Here is a 20,765-nt window from a genome sequence, read left to right as displayed (position 1 = left end):
AGCATATTTCAATATTTCTAAAATTCTGAAGCAATATATATAAATTTTATAGCTAGTTGAATAAAAGAGACAGTAACTTAGTTATCATACCTGTGGACACAAGGTTTCCAGGTGACAGGCTGCAGTTTTGACAATTTTAATCCCATCTTCATTTGTTGACATGGAACAAGCAAGATTCGCCACCTTAAATCAATCCAGAATAATGAATAGAAATTATTTCAGATTATCAGGGAAATGTAGAAACACTTGTTACCTAACCAAGTAAGAACATGTATGCTAGTCATTCAAAATCTCTTATAGCAGGAATATAGGGGAACCAAATAAAACATCAGTGTAAAAAAATTATAACAGTACAAAACACAACAAAAGCAAAAACAGACAATTATAAATCAGAGACGTGCTGCAGGGGAGGAGGAGGGAGAGGTATCAGAGGGAGGGAGGGAGGAGCACAGGGGACTGAGTGATGGTGCAGGGGTGCATTGGTGAAGGAAACTCTATGGGGACTACACCTGAGGGGATGGGGGGGAGAAAATATTGTTAAAAATGAACAATGATGTAAAAATCAATCAATCAATCAATCAATCAATCAATCAATCAATAAATAAATAAACAAACAACAAAATCTCATTGACAAACATTCTCAAAATTGCCACTAGCAGCTGTTTCATACAAGTATTCATAGATCTGTTAAAACAAATAATGACAAAGGGCCCTAGAAGACTGCTTAAAACAAAAGGAAGCTGAATGAGTGAATCAGTAAACCCTACACAATTTTTCAGTGTCAGTATCTAAACAGCAAGAAGCTAACTAATATGGTTTCCCATGGGACAGGAATAAAATCTTATGGATTGAACGCTAATAGGTTATTGGAATCTCATATGGGTATGAATTATTTTGTCATTGGTTTATTATTTCCCAGAGGTCTATTAAGTACACTTAAATTGTATTAAATATGACTGTGTCCTTATTCATGTTTTATTCAGTATCAAATATACTACAAAGCTGGACAAATACAAGGTAATTAAATTCTTTTTCCTGCTCTTGATTTTCTACTATAATTTCATGGGCACCGCTTGCATGCCAGCAGTTGATTTGATTCAAGTGTTAGTGACACTCAAGTTCCTTTATTCATTCTGCCTTTTTAAAACATACACTCTTTTTCCAGTGAAATGGGTGTTTTTTCTAAATCATTACCCTTTTGTCCATTACATAAGGCCAATGTTACAAATATTGCATAACACGAAAGGACTATTAGATAGAGCCTGGGATACTTTTCCTTCTTTGAACCTCACTCTCATTCACCATTTCTCTTGCCAGCAGTGAGTGAGTATGTACACAGGCAAAATTTTCTCATCTACAAAATAGGTGTTTATCTCCATCATTGCAAAGAGATCATTTTTATAGCAATCATTTTTCTAACTTTCTTAATGTCTGTTATCATGTACTTTTTAACACATCCTAGTTTTTAGTGCTCACACTCAAAATGTATTCAGATTTGGATAAACCACGTTTAGATGCATTCAGTGGAAGCCAACAACAAGCATATTTTTAGATCACTATTTGAGGAGTACCATAAAATGTTACTTAAGTGGATTTATAGTCTTTGTTTTTTCTCTGTCATTACTTTTAATATAGTAGACTGGACCCTTGGTTTATATTTACATATAATGAAATAAAAGCCATATATTATTTAAGTGTGGAAGGGCATGGTTTATTTTATTAATGGACATGGAAATGGCTTACGTGAAAAGGTCTTTTTTGGCTTGAAGGTCACAATGCCACAACTTTCACGTCTGACATACAATTACCACAATTGTGAATTATCTGAAAAGGGCAGTGAATTTCTCACTCACCCCAAGTCTAACTCACAGAAAGTGAAATTCAGCAGTCAAATTGTCTTAATGTCTTATAATAACTTGCACTGCATTTGCAGAAAATATCTATATGTAAATTTGAGTATCATTTATTTTAGGTAAAACAAAAAATACTGGCTTAATCTTTCTGTTACATCAGAAGAATCCTGATAAAACCAAAGTTTACGAATTATAGAATGAGGCCCCAGGAAGACATAATTTTACATTATTTTTTAATTTGTGAATTTCTTTTTTTTGTCCTTTTCAAAAATAAACATTTTTGTAGAATGGGTACGCTGGGTTTATCCTAAGTGAAATAAACCAGATACCAGATGGTATCACTTACATGAGGAATATAGAAAACTAAAGGGTCAAAGATAAACTTTAAAACCAATCCTTGAAAACTGACCATAGATATTTGGCTTTCAGAGAGAGAATGAGAGGGGTGAAAATAAAGGATTGGAGGGGAAAACACAATAGATTATGGGGAAAACTGTGGGTACTTAAGCAGTGGGAGGATGAATGTCAGTACACCTAGGTGGAGTAGAATCCTCTGCTATCAAAACACTAGCAAAGCTATAAAATGGTACTTCAATAAAAATAAATAAATAATTGTCTGGGACCAATGTGGACAAATTTTCCTGAATTGTATTTCAGGAAGGTAGAGCAAGCAAAATATAGATATAGATATAGATATAGATATATAGATATAAACCTTCATTTTCAACATTTGTTTGCCACTATGTTTAAGTTAACCCAGTGATTAACATAAGATAGCAATCATCCTAAACACAAATTTCTATTACATATTAGCAAACTTAAGTTTTACAAAAGTACCAATTGAAAATACAACACAACTTTTTAATTAGTGAGAGTACTGATAGTAACTTTCTTTCAATCTTCCATTCCTGAACTTCTTACCAGAGCTTTTCTATGTCAGACAAACCTTGTAGGTAATCAAGCACTCTTCCATACTATGGCATGCAAATTTTCAGTGATATTTTCTAGAAATAAATTTGAACATATAAGATACTAGTATTCTGCAAAAAACAGAAAAAAATGGATGCTAGAAATCAAATTTCTTAAATGTCTATTTTGAGTGATTTGTGATATATTTTCCAAAGTCACATCAATATGTAAATGAAAGTCAAATTGCTTCTAACACAAATTGTTCCTAAATTCTGTGTGGTTCTTTTGACAGTCAAGTATGTTCCTGAGCACAGCTTGAAGGCAACTTTCTACTGGTCATAAAGACCAGCATGCAAATAAGATATTTTGCAGTATTTCAAAAATTGTGTAATGCTTCTTTGTTCAGGAGAGCCTTACAATTTTTTTTTCCACTAAGGGAAATGGGTATAGGAGGTTTTAGAGGTAAACCGATAAGGGTTCGATCCTGACTTCATCAATTAATTAAGTTTCTGACCATGGGCAAGATAACATCTTTGAACCTATTTTGTCATCTGTAAAATAGGTCTGATATTATGTAATTTACTGGGGCATTTTGGAAGATTGTGTGTGAAGATGACCTGATATCAGGTAGCCTGAATATATGAATTCCCTTCTAGCTCGTTTTATCCTTTTAGTGATGGGGGAATGGAAAAGAACTTTTACCCTCTCAAGTGGTATTATAGAATTTTTCTCATCAGGAAAATTTAACAAAATGTTTACTATAAGAGCACTTAACTCAAACATTTTCAGTAATTAAAACATAGAGACTATATTAATTCAGAGACTGGAGTAGGGATTGAATCCCCAGGAAAACATGAGGGAATATGTCTACTTAAAGGTATTAGAACTCATTAAAGCAAGATAAAATGAATGAAAAATTCACTGCCTTGAGATCAATCTAATAATCTTGATTTATTTTTTAGTTCACAGGACATCAGAGTTTGTGAACTCTGACCCCAATTCTCTAATCCTCTACTGCTTATATAGGAAAACAAAATCAAAGAGGGATAAGAAACATATTTAAAGCAACCACTGACAGAGAGGTCATCAATCAGGGTTATGTGTGTGCTTTATTTTAAATTAAATAATACTAATTTCATTTAATTTTACTTTGTTTTAATTAAGATTTTGATATCTTTTCCACACTGAATTAGTGTTGACAAAGTTTCCCACATTGAAATGAATGAGCTGACATTTTTGTGACATTGTAATATATATTTAGCTAGGTCCAAGTCTCAATTAGCCTAAATAAATAGAATTAATGATATTAAGGTAGTTTCACACTTTTTTTTTTAAAGAAGTCTGTGACACAATGTTCTTTCATTTTACAGAAGCTTAAATAATTAAGGTCATTATTAATAATATATTCAATAATTATAAAAATCAAATAAAAAACTTCAAATATGGACAATTTTGTTATTGAAAGCTGAGTGATTTTTTTCATCAGCACTCCTCCTGTGAGTCTCTCCCCTTATCACCAGTTCTTCTGTCCTCTAAGGTGTATGATTAATTTTTGATTCTTTAAACGTGCAATCTTTCAGGTTTTTTTCATTATTATTATATCTGTGATGGTCATCTTGTTACATATGAAAATGATCTTGATGTTACTATTGTAATTGTTTTTGGGTCATCTACTGTTTTAGGCCATAATCACACTTAATCTATAAATTTGATGTGTTCAGACTGGCTATGAACTGGCTGCCCACCTATTGCTGTCCTCCTTGGTCCTATTTCCTGAAACACAACAATATTGTGTATCAGGCTAATTAGCAGTCATACATTGACTTCTAGCTGTTGGAATGAAAGGAAATGTTGCTCATCTCTCATTTCAAATCATAAGTTAGAAGTGATTAAAGTCCATGAGGAGAGTGTCTGAGGAGTTAAGATAGGCCGAAAGCTAGGTCTCTTGCATGAAATAGTTAGCCAAGGTGTGAATGCAAAAGAAAATTCTTGAAGGAAATTAAAAGTGCTACTCCAGTGAACACACAAACGATAACAAAGCAAAGCAGTCATATTGCTAACATGAAGAAGTTTTGGTGGTCTGGATAGAAAATTATAACAGCCATAATATTTCCTTACGCTGAAACTTAATTCTGAGCAAGGTTCTAGCTCTCTTCAAAGCTGTGAAGCCAGAAAGGTAAGAAAACTGTAGTTTCAAAAGCTTGAAACTAACAGAGGATGGTGAAATTTAAGGTAAGAAGCTGTCTCTATAACATAAAAGTCAAGATAAGCAGCAAGTACTGATGTAGAAGCTGCAGGCCTAAAAGCTTCAAAGGGCAGGCTGACTCTTGCTAGGAGCAAATGCAGCTGGTGAATTTAAGTTGAAAGCAATACTCATTTAGCATTCTTAAAATCGTAGATCCCGTAAGAACATAGCCAAATCTACTCTGACTGTGTTCTATAAATAGAACAACAAAGCCTGGATGACAATACATCTGTTTACAAGATTATTGACTGAATATTTTAAATCCACTGTTGAGATCTACTGCTCAGAACAAAAGATTCCTTTTCAAACTATTACTTCTTACTGACAGTGAACCTGTTTACCCAAGAGCTCTGATGGAGATGTACAAGTAGATTAATGTTGTTTGCAAACCTGCTAAACAACATCCAATCTGAAGAATGTGGATTAATGTGTAATGTTGCCATTCAAGTCTTATTAAGAAACACATTTCATAATGCTACAGCTACCATAGATAGTGATTCCTCTGATGGATCTGGGCAAAATCAGTTGAAAACTTTCTGGAAGGGATTCATCATTCTAGATGCCATTAAGACTATTCATAATTCAAGACAGAACATCAAAACATCAACATAAATTGGAGTTTGAAAGAAGTTGATTCCAACCCTCATGGATTACTTTGAGAGATTCAACACTTCTATGGTAGATGTGGTAGAAATAGCAAGAAAACCAGAATTAGAAGTGGAGTCCAAAGATCGGACTGAATTGCTACAATCTCATGATAAAACTTTGGAGGATGAGGAATTGTTCCTCGTTGATATGTAAGCCATTCCTGGTAAATATGCAGTGAACATTGTTGCAATGAAAACAGAGGATTTAGAAAGTTACATAAATTTAGTTGATAAAGTAATGGAGTGATATGAGAGGAATGACTTCACTTCTGAAAATTTTATTGTGGGTATAATGGTATACAAATAGAGTTACATGTTACAGAGAAATTTTTTTTTTTAAGATTTTATTTACTTCTGTGTAGAACGGGGATGTAGGCCAGAGGGGCAGGGCAGGGGGGTGAGAGGATTCACCAGAGATCCACCAAAGTGGGGAGCAGAACAGGTGGATCTACTGAAATACATTGCTGAGGGGAGCAGCAGGTGAGATAGAAGAGGTCTGCTGCATCAAATGTGGGTTAGCTCCCTGGCTGGGAATTTAAGTCAGGCCATCACATTGATAGTGCTGAAACTTAATCCCTAGGCTACCAGAGAGGCCCCAGAGAAATCTTTTAAGTAACAAACAGTCAATTGATGCACCAAACTTCATTGTCTTATTTTAAGGAATTACAATAGACACCCACTACCATCCTCCTTGTTCATCAGCTACCAACACAGAGGCAATTTCCTCCACCAACAAAAAAGAATATGGTTTGCTTAATGCTTAGATAATAGTTATCAGTTTTAATAATAACATATTTTTAATTAAGGTGTGTACATGAGCTTTTAGATATAATAGCATTAGTATTAACATTATTTTTATATGCACTGGTAAAAAAATATGTATTTGCTTTATTGCAACATTCAATTCATTGTGGTGGTCTGGAACCAAATTCACGATATCCTTAAGGTGTATCTGTATTATGCTATGGTGTTAACTCTGCTTTTCACCATTACTTTGTTCTGATTTGCTAAAGATTTGTATTTTAAGGTTACAGGATACCAGGACACACCATATTTTAACATTCTAATATTAAGTTTTATGTGAAATCACAGGAGCACTAGTTGTCCTCTCAGTCATCTTAGAAAAATGAAATGGCATCATTTGCTAGGAAAATGTTCACTATTTAGACAGCAGCTCATTATATATCATTTAGTCTGTCACTTACAGAGTTATCACAAAGATATTTAACACTCAAGAATATGAAGCAAACTGTGGTGAGATTTCCATTGTCACACATTCATTCTTTATATAGTCCATGTAGTTAATGGTATTATCACATCACCATGTATATCAGCACTCTATATGGGAGAACGGTCACTGTCTCATTTCCATTTATTTTTCTGTCAGGCAATGGTCATGCAACTCCTGTGTAAATACTTGAGAGACAGTGAATTCACCATTTTCAAGGCAGCCAATTCTCATTGCTGGATAGTCCAGCATTACACAAATTACTTTTAATAAGGTGAAATATCTCTCTCTCGACAACTTTCTTATATGTAGTCATAGATCCAGAAGGTCAAATAGCTTCAATAATAGGAACTAGATTGTGTCCATAGCAAGTCTGTAACAATAGAACTTAACTTTTTGGATAAATTAGATGATGAGAATAATAAAATCCCAGTAAATAGCTATTTAAAAGAAAAGTCCAGTTTCCTTCTGTCAAGATATTTTGATGGGTATAAGAGGGGTGTAAATAGTTTTAAAGAGTTGTTCAGGTGATTCTGATACCCTCCACCACCACCACCACCACAACCCCCCCCCCACACACACATGCACACATACAGAAACATATATAACACACAGATCTATTTTCAGACTGTGGGTTGATTTTCATTTATTTGTCTAGACACTCCTGAGTGAAGATTAATGTAAAGAAACTGTGAGTTTCTACTTAGAAGAAAAAAGAAATAATAACTTATACTACTACCTGAAAAATAGTGTTTAGTCCATTCAGGTTATTATAACAAAAATATCACACTTCTGGTTACTTGTAAAGAGCAGGAGTTTGTTTGTTTGTTTGTTTGTTTGTTTTTCATGTTCTAGGGACTGGAATGTCCAAGATCGGAGACTGGCAGTGTGAGGGTGGTACCTGCATCCTGGGTTATAGAGGACATCTGCTAGCTGTTACTCTTCATGTCAGAAGAGGTAAATGATCTCTTTAGGACCTTTTTATACAGGGGCACAAACTGTGTTTATGAGTGTTATGATCTCATGACCCATCCACCTCCTAAACACCCCTCCTAATACCATCACCTTGAAGTTAGGATTTTAGCATGAATTGGGGGGACACAAACATTTAAACTATAGCAAATAAAGAGATGTTTAAAAATCAAAATGCCTGGGAAACAAACAAACAAAAAAAAACAGAATATAGAGGAAATTTGACATTCTACTTAGAATCCATTCCCCCCTCTGTTAATAACATTCAGATACCTTTTGGAGAGCTGTTGTTCTTGCCTCCTCGAACCCAATGGTGTTAAGTCTCACTGTGATAGTTAATTTAGTCCTGTGACTCTAGCCTAGCATATGCATCACATTTTATTTCCTACAGTCCTGGAACAGATCTAGTTCCTGCCCACTTAGCATAAATGCACTTTGCATTTATTTGCCTTTACTTAGGTATAGTACCTGTGTCTACCAATGAAGTCTCTTTTGTTTTCTACTTAAGTTAGATTTATTTTATCATGCATGCAACCATAACTGATTATATTATAGAACCAGACATTTACACACCAATTATGTCCTATTTTCAGATGGTTACTTTTAGCAAAGTTAAATGCTGGCAACGCAGTCCATAATTATTTCCGTGGAAGGCATCTTCTAATCAAATGTCTGTTTCTGGATTTTGGCAATGTGATTGACCTAAATTAGTTTCAGGGAAAAATGCAGGGAGGAGGTGTTCAGTTCACTCGCTATACATATGTATTAATGTGTTTATAATTGCCATCCTCTAAATAGCTAGTCCTTCAATGTCCATTAGAACACCTTATTTATAAGGCAGTACAGAATACATAATTCTTGAATAAAATAGTTGATCATTTTGGGGTTAAACATTTTGCAAGCTATTTAATCTTTCAAAAGCATATTTTCATATGTCTTAGAAATACATACCTATATATCAAGGCCTGGATCAACGATCATCTCCTTCACAAACTTTTCTCAGATGTCCAGAATAAGAATTTATACCACTACCTTTCGTACTCCCACAATTATTTCATCCTTCCTTCACTAATATATGTATATTTCAGATGGTGAGCTGCTAGAGTATAAAGACAATAATAATCTTTTAAAATTATTTTTTATCAAGCAAAGTATCCAAAAATGTTGTTTCGTTCAAAATATAATTTATCTTTGTCCATCTAGAAACTGAACTATCAAGAATACCAATGATTTTCTATTGCTTCTTAAACTAATATGTTCAATGTATTGTACTTTTACAGGTCTTAGAGCAACTTAATTTATTCATTGGAAGCTGTGTTCTTCCTCTGTGCCTTCCTTGTCAAAAAAAAAAGAGAAGCTCCTAATTAGGTATAATATGAGCATAAAGGTAAGTATCATTACTTTAATTTATGGAGGAAGAATACTTGAGAAAAGAAAGCCCATGGGCCATTAAACTTAATTGCCCTGAGTTGATTTCAGTCTGACTGTGTATGTTTATTAGGAACATCAAAATATGACAAAACTGTGGCAAAGATACAAATGAACACAGGAAAACTTTGAGTAAATTTGAGTAAGTAAGCACTAAAACAATATAGCTGAAATGAATTCTTTATTTTTAACTTGGTATTTGCAAAGGAGATTTGGATTTTTCTGAATTTATAAAAGAATGAAGGTTCACAAAAACTTGTGAAGAGGCATGATTTAGAAAAAGAAAACCCCATGCCCTTTGGACTCATGAGTAAAAAGGAAGAAGAGAAGGAATACAAGAAGTTCTTCAACCAGACTTGATTACTTGAGTTTGAGTTGCAAATGATATATATAAGTAGACACACTCAATAGGTAGTTAGGTAAATAGTTAGGAGGAGTCTCTAATGGATACTAAATTAGGAAGTCAATACCTTATCAATGGTAATTGGATGTGATTGTTTAGGGAGCAAATATTCTTAGAAAAATATCTAAGACACCACTCTCATATAGGCAGATAGAAAAGGATATTCATACAAGTCATAAAAACATGGCCAGAGATAGAGAGGTTTACCCATCAGGAATACTCTGATGTCACAGAGGTTGGGGCACAGAAAGTTTAAAGAAGATGATTTCAAATATCAGAGATGTCAAGTAAGTAATCCTTGTAATTGTCTATTGATTCAATAACACAAAGGACATTCTAGAGTATTTGGGTGGAAGATGCTGGTTCACCATAGCTAAAGTGAACAGAGGACAGAGGATGTGGTGAGGTAGCTCCCCTCATGTCCTGTGATGCAAAGCAGGGACCTAGAGCCTGCCCGGACAATACTGACTCTCCTATTTCCTCATCTATTCATTTCTTTTGAGATTATTTCTCAAACTTCTCCTGTCATCTATTTTTCTTTGCTAACCAATGTAGTCAAGCTTACTGTTTTATCTAATTTTTTTTTAAATTCTTGTGTCAAGTTTAAGTTTTTATTCTTAGTCACTGCACCTTCTATACAATATGTTCACCACAGTGCAGCTCACAATGTTTTTCAAATACAAATTAGATTCCCCCATCATCATCTCTCCAGACACACATCATATTCACTTCTCTACAAGGTCCTGTATAGTCTGCTCCAAGACTCATCATGCATATATTTCCTCCCTCTCTTTGTTTCAGCTATCTCAATGTATTTCCAGATATTCAATGTTTTCTTCTGCCAGAGGACAATGAACAGGCTGTTTTCTTTAGTGTGGAAAGTGTTCCTCCTCCTCTTTCACAGCCACCATTGTATAACTTAGACCTGCTAAACTGCTACTCATCAGCTTTCTGCTCAAAAGTAATTCATCGGAAAAATTTTCAGCAACATCACATCCTTCACCCATCCTTGAGATTTCTCCCTACCAAAGTCAGGTTGTTCCTTAAGAGGATGATCCTCAGATTGCAAATACGTTAGCTAAGGAGATTATTTGAATAGCGGCCATTGCCTTTGTTTTATAACAGCTAGGGTCTCCCCTGTGTTTGCTTATTACTGGATCCTCACTTCCCCAGTACCTCATATGTGGTAGCCAAACAACAGTTTTTCAGTGACTGAATAAATGGAATCATGAATTCTTGAGTTAGTATGCTTAAGAATGCATCATCCACACAAATGGAGAGAGAAAAATGGAGTTTAAAGGGAGGAGACAGCAAAATCAGGACAAATAAGGAAAGTAAATGAAATTTCCCTTTGAAATTCATTTGCAATACTCCACAAAGACTTAGACAGCTGGCCTTAAAAGTAATATACTTTTCTTTTAGTCTGGGCATTATATTTAACAAAGCTTGGGGAATGTCTTCTATCAAGTTTTATTTTCACTTAAGATGTCAAATTTGGGAGCAACTGAATAGCTCCCGATTTAACTTTTAATTGATTTTATTTTTCATAAAGTAAAATAATTCCTCAGAGGGCCCCAAGCTGGCTGCCAGCTACTGGTGAGTATGGCAGATGGAAAGAGGCATGGTAATGCCTGTCAAAAAACCCAGGAGGTCAGTGTCTCCAGCAAAATGTAATGTAACGCCTGCTGTGCTTCCAGGCAAGCTTAATGCAGGGGTCTGGGAATGAGTCTGAGAAGAAGATGGCTGTGATCTCCCAATATTGGCATCCAAGTGACCTCTGGTTAATAAAGCCAGCCCTTCTATTTCTATTTCTACTGGTTAAACAATGCTGTTCTGCAGTTCCTTATAGAATGCTGGCCATGAATTATTAGTTTTGTAAAGTACCTAATAGAACTGTGTTACAAACATGCATAGGAATGTGCAAGAAAATAATTTCATCATGTAATAAAAAATAAGCACCAATTATGTGGGGTTGGAACTTTCAGAGAAATCAAAGACAATGAAAGCAACATTCAAGAAACACAAACTATTTAAGAGGACTTAGGAAAGAATGAGAAAATAAAAGTATGGATTTTTAGCACAGTAGAAAGTTAGAGATAGGTGAAGCTCAGAAGCATCTATTGTCAGGGTGTTTCATGGAAACAAATTATTACCAAGGTATTTCACATTTTCTTTGATTTTATATCCAAAATCATCTCCTAAACTACATGAGTCTTAAATCATACAACCCTTTCTCTGATGTTGGTTTTGCTAATGTAAACATTTACCTCTCTTCTTGGTTATTCATCTATAAGACAAGCAGATTAATTATTTGATTTCTAGGCCCTGCACCATTCCAATAATTACAAACCTGATAACACAATTAGACAAGGAGCAAAAGCTACCAATTTCATTGTTAATTTAAACATAAAATTTCTAAATAAAATATTAGCAAATTAAATCCAACAAAATAATAAAAGAGTGATAATACAGCAAGACAAGGTAGTTTTTCCTAGAAATAAACCAGTGGCTCATGCCCAGGATATCAAAAAGTGATCCCTTTTTTTGTTCTATTGCAACAGATTTTAGAAGATCATTTGGCAGTAATTTCATGCTGATTCTTATTAAAATAAAATAAAGCTAAACTAAAGCAAACAAAAAAGTCTAAACATTAATGAGCTATAAATGCAAAGAATTGTTTTTAACCTAAAACAGGTCAAATTCTAGAAGTTTACATCAAATATCCTCAAAAGCCAAGATTAAAATAAGCAAATCCACTATCACTGAGGTTAATTAATATTTTACTCAAGATTCTAGTCAATGCAAATGAACCTAAAAAATAATTGATAGTAAATAGAGGAAATATTTGTACTCTTGAGTGACAAAATTGTATACCTAGAGAATGCAAGATAACTATCTGAAAAGCTGTAATTACTACTGCGTAATCAATTTCATGGCTTAAAACAGAATGAATAATGTTTAACTTTTATCAGTTACCATCAAAATGAGTTTTAATAATAAACTCTATCATAATAGCACTTAAAGTTATAAGCTTCATAGTATATATGCATTTAATGGCATAAGTTAAATAATCTGACTAATTTACATAATTTTAAAATTATAATACAAAACTAAATGAATGGGGAGGAATATCATATTCCCAGATGGCCATATTGAACACCATAAAATAACATGTCAACTCTCAACTAAATTTTTCTATTAGTAGATCTCAATTGAACTAAGTTTCATTTTAATGTACATCTAGAAGAACATATGAATGCTAGCAAATATGATTTCAAAAGAGAAGAAAGAAGGGAAATACAATGAGTATTCAAAACAAACAGAAATTCATTGTTTTTTTAGGATGGAAAAAGTAATGGTGATGGGGGCCTCCCTGATGGTGCAAGGGGTTAAGCATCACACTATGAAGCAATCCACAACCTCTGCATTACGAGTTCGATCCCTGGCCAGCCAGGGAGAAACCCACACTGCTGAGGGGAGCAGCTGGCGAGACAGGAGAGATCTGCTCCCCTCAGCAGTGTATTTCAGTCAATCTGCCTGTTCTGCGCCCCACGCTGTCTCAGGTGAATCCTCTCACCCCCTGCATCTCTGGCCTGTACCCCGGTTCTTGTATGCATAAATAAATAAATCTTAAAAAAAAAAAGTAATGGTGATGGCCCATTTGACTCTACTAGGCTGGGCTGTGTGTGGGCAAGAGCTCAATGTACGTAGCAAGACCAGCATACAGGACTATAGAAAATTTTAAATTTCAAAATAATGAAAATTTATACTGCAAAATGCAAAAGCATTATTAAATATAACTCAAAAGGGTTATTATCTACAAAGCACAAATAACTATCAACATCAGTATGGAAAAGAGACAATTAGAAGTGCACAAACTATTTACATATATAGATCACATTTGAAATACAGTTAGAAAATTCATGTAAAGATGCACCATTTAACTCTTGAAATATCACATGGTAAATACAATTAAAATAAGAAAATGACATCTTTTGCTTGTCATATGAGCAACAATTAAGAAGTTTGATGTTATCCAAGGGTATTAGGAAGCAAAAGGAAGTTAAACTGGAACTTTTCAGAGGGAAACTTAGCTTCATCTATGAAAATTTAAAATGTGCAAAACTGTAGCAATTCAACTGAATGTAATCTGTCATTCGAAGTACTTGCATATGGGGACAAACATACAGCCACAAGGAAGTTCTCTGCAACTTTATTTGTAAGAATGAAAATTAATATCATATAAATATTTATCAGTGGAGAATAAATTGTATAATATGATTCAGTATAAAAGGCAAAATACTTTCCACTGACCTAAAATATTGCTAATGCAATTTTAAATGAAAATATTGCAGAGTATATGTAAGTCTGTTCTATTTAATAAACTGTATATGTGCAGTTATGAATAAATTCAAAATACAAAGTTTTCAGTGATAAATCTTGTTAATGTGAATTACATATGGGAAAGGATTTGGAATTACTTTTGCTGGGAAGAGAATTATCCTATTTTAACTATGTTCTATATTGAGTGAGTTTTCCAACTTTGTTCTCACTATAAAGTGAACCAATTATTTAAAAAAAAAGGTGATTGATGAAATTCCTATTTAATGCATTGTTATGGGGAAAATGTTAATGAATAGTATAAGTTTATGGATTGTATGACATAAGTTATTAAAGTTGTTGAGTGGGTGTGTTTGTGTGTATATAGGTGTATGAAAGTGTGATATCTGAAATGTTGCTCACCAAAATGATAATTGAAGGTATCTCTGAGGAATAAGAGTCAAGGAAATTCCTACGTCTTTCACAAAATTTATATATATATATATATATATACACACTCTGGATTAGTATGAGACTGAATAATTTTTATAAGCAGAAAAAAACAATAAAATAATTTCCATTTTGAAGAGAATAAAAAGTTTTCTCTATATTTGAAATTTTAATACAAATTATCAGGATCATATTAATTATGACACTGCCTAACCTAGGAATTCAGAACCCCTTAAAAGCAGGTCTTCTATAAATACATATATATAATGATTAAGTAGTGCTAGGTAATAGTCTTTATTATCTCATGTGCTGATATATTTAAAAAGATGATTAAAATAACTGCAATAGGGGCGTCCCTGGTGGTGCAGTGGTTGAGCGCCACGCTGCGAAGCTGTCCGCAGCCTCTGAAGTGATGGTTGGATTCCCCGCTGGCCAGGGAGAACCCCACATGGCTTGGCAGAGCTCTCCTGCCTCACCCGCTGCTCCCCTCAGCAGTGTCTTCGGTCTGTCTGCCTGTTTTGCTCCCCGCTCTGGCTCTGGTGAATTCTCTCACCCTCTTGCGCTTTTGACCTGTGTCCCAGTTCTTGTGTAAAATAAATAAATAAATCTTTAAAAAAATAAAAAAGTAACTGCAATAAAAGAACTAGGTTCTGGTTTTAATTTGTGTTTAATATAATGGCAAATACCAAATTAATCAAATCCCACTACTAGTAACACAATCAGAACACACAAAGGTGACCTTCATAACAAACAACTATTTAATTGTTTGGAATGCTAAACGTACTCCATGCATTGTAGGTACAGGTGTGTCTATAGTAGATACGAAGTGATGATTCTTATGGCTAAACAACTGTGACATGGTCCTATATTTCCTTCTTATTCTGATCTTACCCATGTCCTCCACTCTTAAAATTTGCATCTGAGTTTCTTATTTCTTTTCAATAACTCTTTAACGATGAAAATATTCTTTTAAGTGGACATGCAAGAATGTTGTCCTAAAAATTAGGCATTATATGCTGTGCTAGAATGGATCATCACAAAAGAAACAAATGAGGTGAAAGTAAACATGTATACACACATACATACAAAAACACACAAACACACTCACGTCCCTAAGCAGGTTTAGGTATTAAGACTTTACGTTCTAATAAATTACCTGAAGTACATGTTTCATAGCTCAAACTGAGATCTAGAAAACATACAGATATAAGAATCCCATTTTACCAAATTCTTTTCTCATCTTTTATTTTGGAACAATATATAATTACACATGAATACATGTGTGCCATATTGCTATGCAATGTAATTTATAATGGTTTCCTCAAGGCCCCTCTCTAAATAAAACTATTGTTTATCTCAGAATTACCATTCAACGGAGAAAAGTATGATCACCTGACAAGTCAAAGTAATTTATTTAATTAATAGCAATAAATAAAAAATCAATTTTACTGTCAAAAAGACAAACCAAATCTAAACTAGAAATTATAAGAAAAAATCATGTACTGTCTTATAAACTAGTGATATATTCTGTTATATCCTGAGAGTCAAGCATAAATATGAAGCATGCAGACCAATAAGTCCTAAATATAGGATCAATGTGTAAAGGGCAGAAAATACTATAATTGTACTTCATTAGCACTGAAATCAACATCAAATTTCACAGCAAGTTTATGGCCAGTGAACTGATCTCTTAGATGGATGAAAGAAAACTGATTTTCTTAAAGAGAGACAGAATGTGCTAGCACCAAATATAAAGCTTTCAGTTAGTTTAATTTTGAATCAACAGTTTTTTGTACACGTCACTGTTTTCAAATGTCATCTTGGAAACAATTTGCCCTATACTGCAAAGTTAATTGAGTCTTAATGTACAAACTTTGTGGATGTGGATGAGACAGTCAAAACCATCTGATCCCCTAGGTAATCAAGACATCCACTTTGTGTCATCCAGATACATTCACACCCTGATATAGTCCTTACTTTCATAAAAGAGGGGGTATATTAGTTGAGTAACATTTGGCAATCATTTGTCTGACAGCTTTTTTAAAAATAGAGTATAACAACAACCTGTGCAATTACTATTTTCCTTGCCGGCATCTACTATGATTAAATTCTGACCTTGAGGAAAATAGGCAAACAAGCTTTAAAATTACTAGAACAGAATCCTGGAGAAGGACTCTTGATGCTCAGTAAAAGTAGCCCATAGGGAGTAAGATGAATTGAAAGAACACCATGCATGTGTGTAAGAACGTATGTATGTGTCTGTGTGGAGAAGTGAGAATAGAATAGCATCTTTGTTTGTGTGTTTATAAAGGATCCAGCAAAATATGGAAATTAATATGATACTTTGGAACATACTAAACATATATTTTTTAATATGATCCTCATTTTTGGATCTTGTGAGGGCTGCCTGGATGGGTCCTAACATAAATTACATGACCTATTTGGGTTTAATTAAAGGATGTGATATAGCATGAAAAGAAAATCAGAGACTTTGGCTTTTGTAAATTTGGCAAATATCTGAGTCATTCTATGCTTAATGTTAACTATCTATAGTACTATAGTTAACTCCATAGCACACTGGAACGTTGGGTCCATAATGGGAGTAGTGGCTGTTATTAGAGAACATGATAATGATAAGAGAAGTGACTTGCTACCTTGGCATAATTCTTCACATTACTAAATGGTTCCCAATGGCTTTGGAAGGCAAGAAGGAGAAGGAAGGAGAAACATACCTTATTTTACCAACCTTCATTAATGAGAATAAACCAACACTTAATTCTGTCTGCATAAGGTTAAATAGTGGAAACCTGGAACAAATCATTGCACCCCTCTTTGTAATTCTAAGACTTGCAAGCAGTGATGCTTAAATCTTTGTCAAATTGAAAAAAAAAATTAAGCCAGTATCATAAGTAAAATATTTATCACATTGTCTTCTCTACAAATGATTATGGTTAACTTATTTAGAAAGGCCTAAAGATGTCAACAAATTCTACCAATAGGCACCTTAAAGACATCTTTACAGACACATCACCCAAAGCAGTGATAGTGAAGGCAAAGATAAACATTTGGGACTACATCAAATTAAAGAGCTTCTGCACAGCAAAAGAGACAATAACCAAAACAAAGAGAAACCCCACCAACTGGGAGAAAATAGAAAATTTTTGCACACAACACTAATGATAAAGGACTAATCACAAAAATCTACAAAGAGCTGATGAAACTCAACAAAAACAAAGAAAATAATCCAGTCAAAAAATGGGCAGAAGAGCTAAAAAGAAACTTCTCTGAAGAGGAAATGCAAATGGCCAACAGGCATATGAAAAAATGTTCAGCATCACTTGTAATCAGGGAAATGCAAACCAAAACTACAATGAGATACCATCTTACACGAGTAAGAATGACACATATTAAAAAAACTAGCAACAACAAATGTTGGCGAGGTTGTGGAGAAAAAGGAACACTCCTGCACTGCTGGTGGGAGTACAAACTGGTCCAGCCACTATGGAGAGCTATGTGGAGATTCCTCAACCTACTAAAGATAGAGCTTCCATATGATCCAGCAATTCTACTCCTAGGTATTTACCCAGAGGACATAGAATCATTAATTCAAAAGGGCACCTGCACCCCTATGTTTATAGCAGCACTATTTACAATAGCTAAGCTATAGAAACAACCCAAACGCCCAAAAATAGATGACTGGATCAAGAAGATGTGGTACATATACTCAGTGGAATATTACTCAGCAATCAAAAAAAGATAAACATGCAGTTTGCAGCAACATGGATGGATGGAGCTGGAAGGGATCATGCTCAGTCAAATAAGTCAGAAAGATAAAGAAAAATACCGGATGGTCTCACTCATAGCAGGAATTTAGAAAACCAAAATCAGGGACCAGGAAAAAGACTAATTAATACAAAGTAAAAATCAAATCAACAAGCAACTATTTATCATGTTTATTTTAGATACTCAAAGAACAGAAGGGAAAACCATTCCAGAGATTCAAGAAATCAAAGATTTACAGACTTGATATTAAATGAGTAAAATACCTATTGTTAATGTGATTAAGAGTAAGGAAACAATTTAAAGAAATGTAACCTTTAAAAAATATTAGCTGAGTTATTTTAAAGTATCTTAAAGTTTCTATATATCAAATGATTTTAACTATGCTTAGAATGATCTTGCTAAAAAATGAATGTTACTGGGAAACAAACATTTTAATAAATCCTAGTTTTAGAAATCTTCTGGATTAAGAAAAATCAGCAATAAAAATGAGATACAAATATCTATTAGGTAAGAATAGTAAGTGGTCTAAATGAAAACTAATGTTATTTCAAAAATTAAAGTTAAATTTTACGGTTTTCCATTTCTTTCTTTACAATACCTCCTGTGTATTTAGATGCTTTCATTTCTTATCTCAAGCAATGTAACACTTGACTCAAATACAAGAAAGCCTGAATTGAAGGCAGCTCCACACACATCAGCTACATGGCACCATGTGGCTGCAGGAGCCAGAACTGGATTCTAACCAGCGCTGCTTCAAGGTCTTGAATCAAAGCCGCAGGAGTTGGAGGGCATTTTACATCATCTAGTCCAGTTCTTGACCCTGCTTCAGGAAGCTGGCTTGCTTGTACTGCACCTGGAGTCTTTCAAAATGCTGTCAGGCGCAGCCTCTGAAGAAAGAAATCCCACAGTGTTCTGGCCTTGCTCAGTGTGTGCAATTTTGTTCCAGAAGTCAGAAGACAGGTTGCTTCCTTTCCTGGCTCTTGGGGGCAAAGGCTAGGCTTTCTCACCTATGAGATGGTAATCTTAATGAATGCCTCCCTCTTGGGACTGGAAGGAGAGTACAAAGTGCCCTGAATAAATATAGTACAGTATAGTTTTTGCTGCTACAGTCAGAGTCCGGTTCACCTTCAGCTGCTGACTACTCTGGGTTCCTCCTGCCTGGGGCTGTCAGGCTTTGGAAAGCACACCTACACCTTGTGTCTCTCTCTCCTGTTGGTTAATTAACACTAATGGGCAGCTGTCATCCCTGCAGAAAGCCACAGCCAGTGTTGGTTTACTTGAGGGCTAATTACGTTGTTTGTCCAGGCCGTTTCTCTTCCTTCCAGCAGCCTAGCCTTTGGACCCTTATTGTTCAAGACAAGACTGTCAGCATCACCACTTACATTTCCAAAAAAGGCTTAAATCTAACTAATGTAGTTGTGGGCTTCCTCTGCAGGGGGTTTTCACTCAGCACTCCCCCATCCCATACTTTGTAATTATTGTTCATAATTCCTCCCTAAATGCTGAGTTATATTATTAAGAGCTAGAAATCTCTTCTGCAAATGACTCACTTTTAAATTTGCTTTGCAGACATTTCTAAGGCTCACTGGCAACTCAAGTGCATTTTTTTTATCTCCTCTCTCCCAGAACATCCTATTCACCCTATTCATTTCAATTGAATATATTTTTCCCTTCTTCCTTCAGGATTGGACTTCAAAATTTACTGTTGTTCCTTAGACTATTGTCAGTCCCCACCGTCTTCCTCCATTCATCTGCCACAACTCATCCTCCTTTTTCAATGCCTGCCCCATCCTCTTCCCTTTTCTTAAACCAAACTTCTCACTCTCCACGTAATCGATATACTGTCACAATCACAGCTGGTCCTTTCTGGAATCTCTTGGCACTTCAGTTGAGCTACCTTTATTGAATTCTGGACTCTGAGCAATCATTCTTTCTCCTTTCCTCCCTCCTTATTCTTGTCACAAAATTTCTTTCCCCTCTCACCAAGTCATCTACCTTATAGATCCTAAGATCCATGCCCACTTTCACTCTCATTCGAATTCCTCTTTTCATATCACTCTTTATGAAAGTGAAACATAACATAAAAAACAATATGGATTATTTTCCCTTTGTACTTGAGAGATGTTTTTATATTTATCTGCTTTCTCTCTTGGTGAATAATTCATTTCCTGCTGTTTTGTTAATAGAGTCTATGAGCCAGGGGCCAGTTTTACATCTATGTTTAGTAAATTGAATAGTAGAATATTTTGACATAATGTGGCACGTGTACTGGAAATCACTCTTTTGGGAGCCAGGAAGTCCTAAGGGGCAAGTCTCAAATGCTGTGGTAGATTAGTTAAATCATAGAAAAAGTAATTAATTTTAATTGCTTATCCAGTTAAATACTGAATTACAGTGAGCATTTAAGCTAGTTGCAAAAAATTTCTTTTATTTCAAGACTTGCCTGACTTTGACAGTGACCATTTTTCAAAAGTAGTTCTAATAAAGTACTCAAATTTTATTTTCACTATTAATAGGTACAGGTGAA

The 20,765-nt window shown here is 34.5% G+C and overlaps 1 protein-coding gene across 1 annotated transcript in view; it reads right to left on the bottom strand.

Moving 5' to 3' along the window:
- CTNNA3 (catenin alpha 3) overlaps positions 1 to 20,765 on the bottom strand; it is a gene marked incomplete at both ends in the record, with an annotated part of 1,381,762 nt that overhangs the window by 542,851 nt on the left and 818,146 nt on the right. The window contains one exon of the mRNA XM_084245749.1: positions 91 to 183. Coding sequence (XP_084101875.1) covers positions 91 to 183 — 93 coding nt within the window. The remainder of the gene's footprint in view (positions 1 to 90; positions 184 to 20,765) is intronic.

Source organism: Talpa europaea (assembly GCF_964194135.1).
Source record: "Talpa europaea genome assembly, chromosome: 10".
In the NCBI taxonomy this organism is placed as follows: Eukaryota; Metazoa; Chordata; class Mammalia; order Eulipotyphla; family Talpidae; genus Talpa; species Talpa europaea.
The sequence above is the reverse complement of the archived record's forward strand: the minus strand, read 5'-3'. Positions and strand labels throughout refer to the sequence as shown.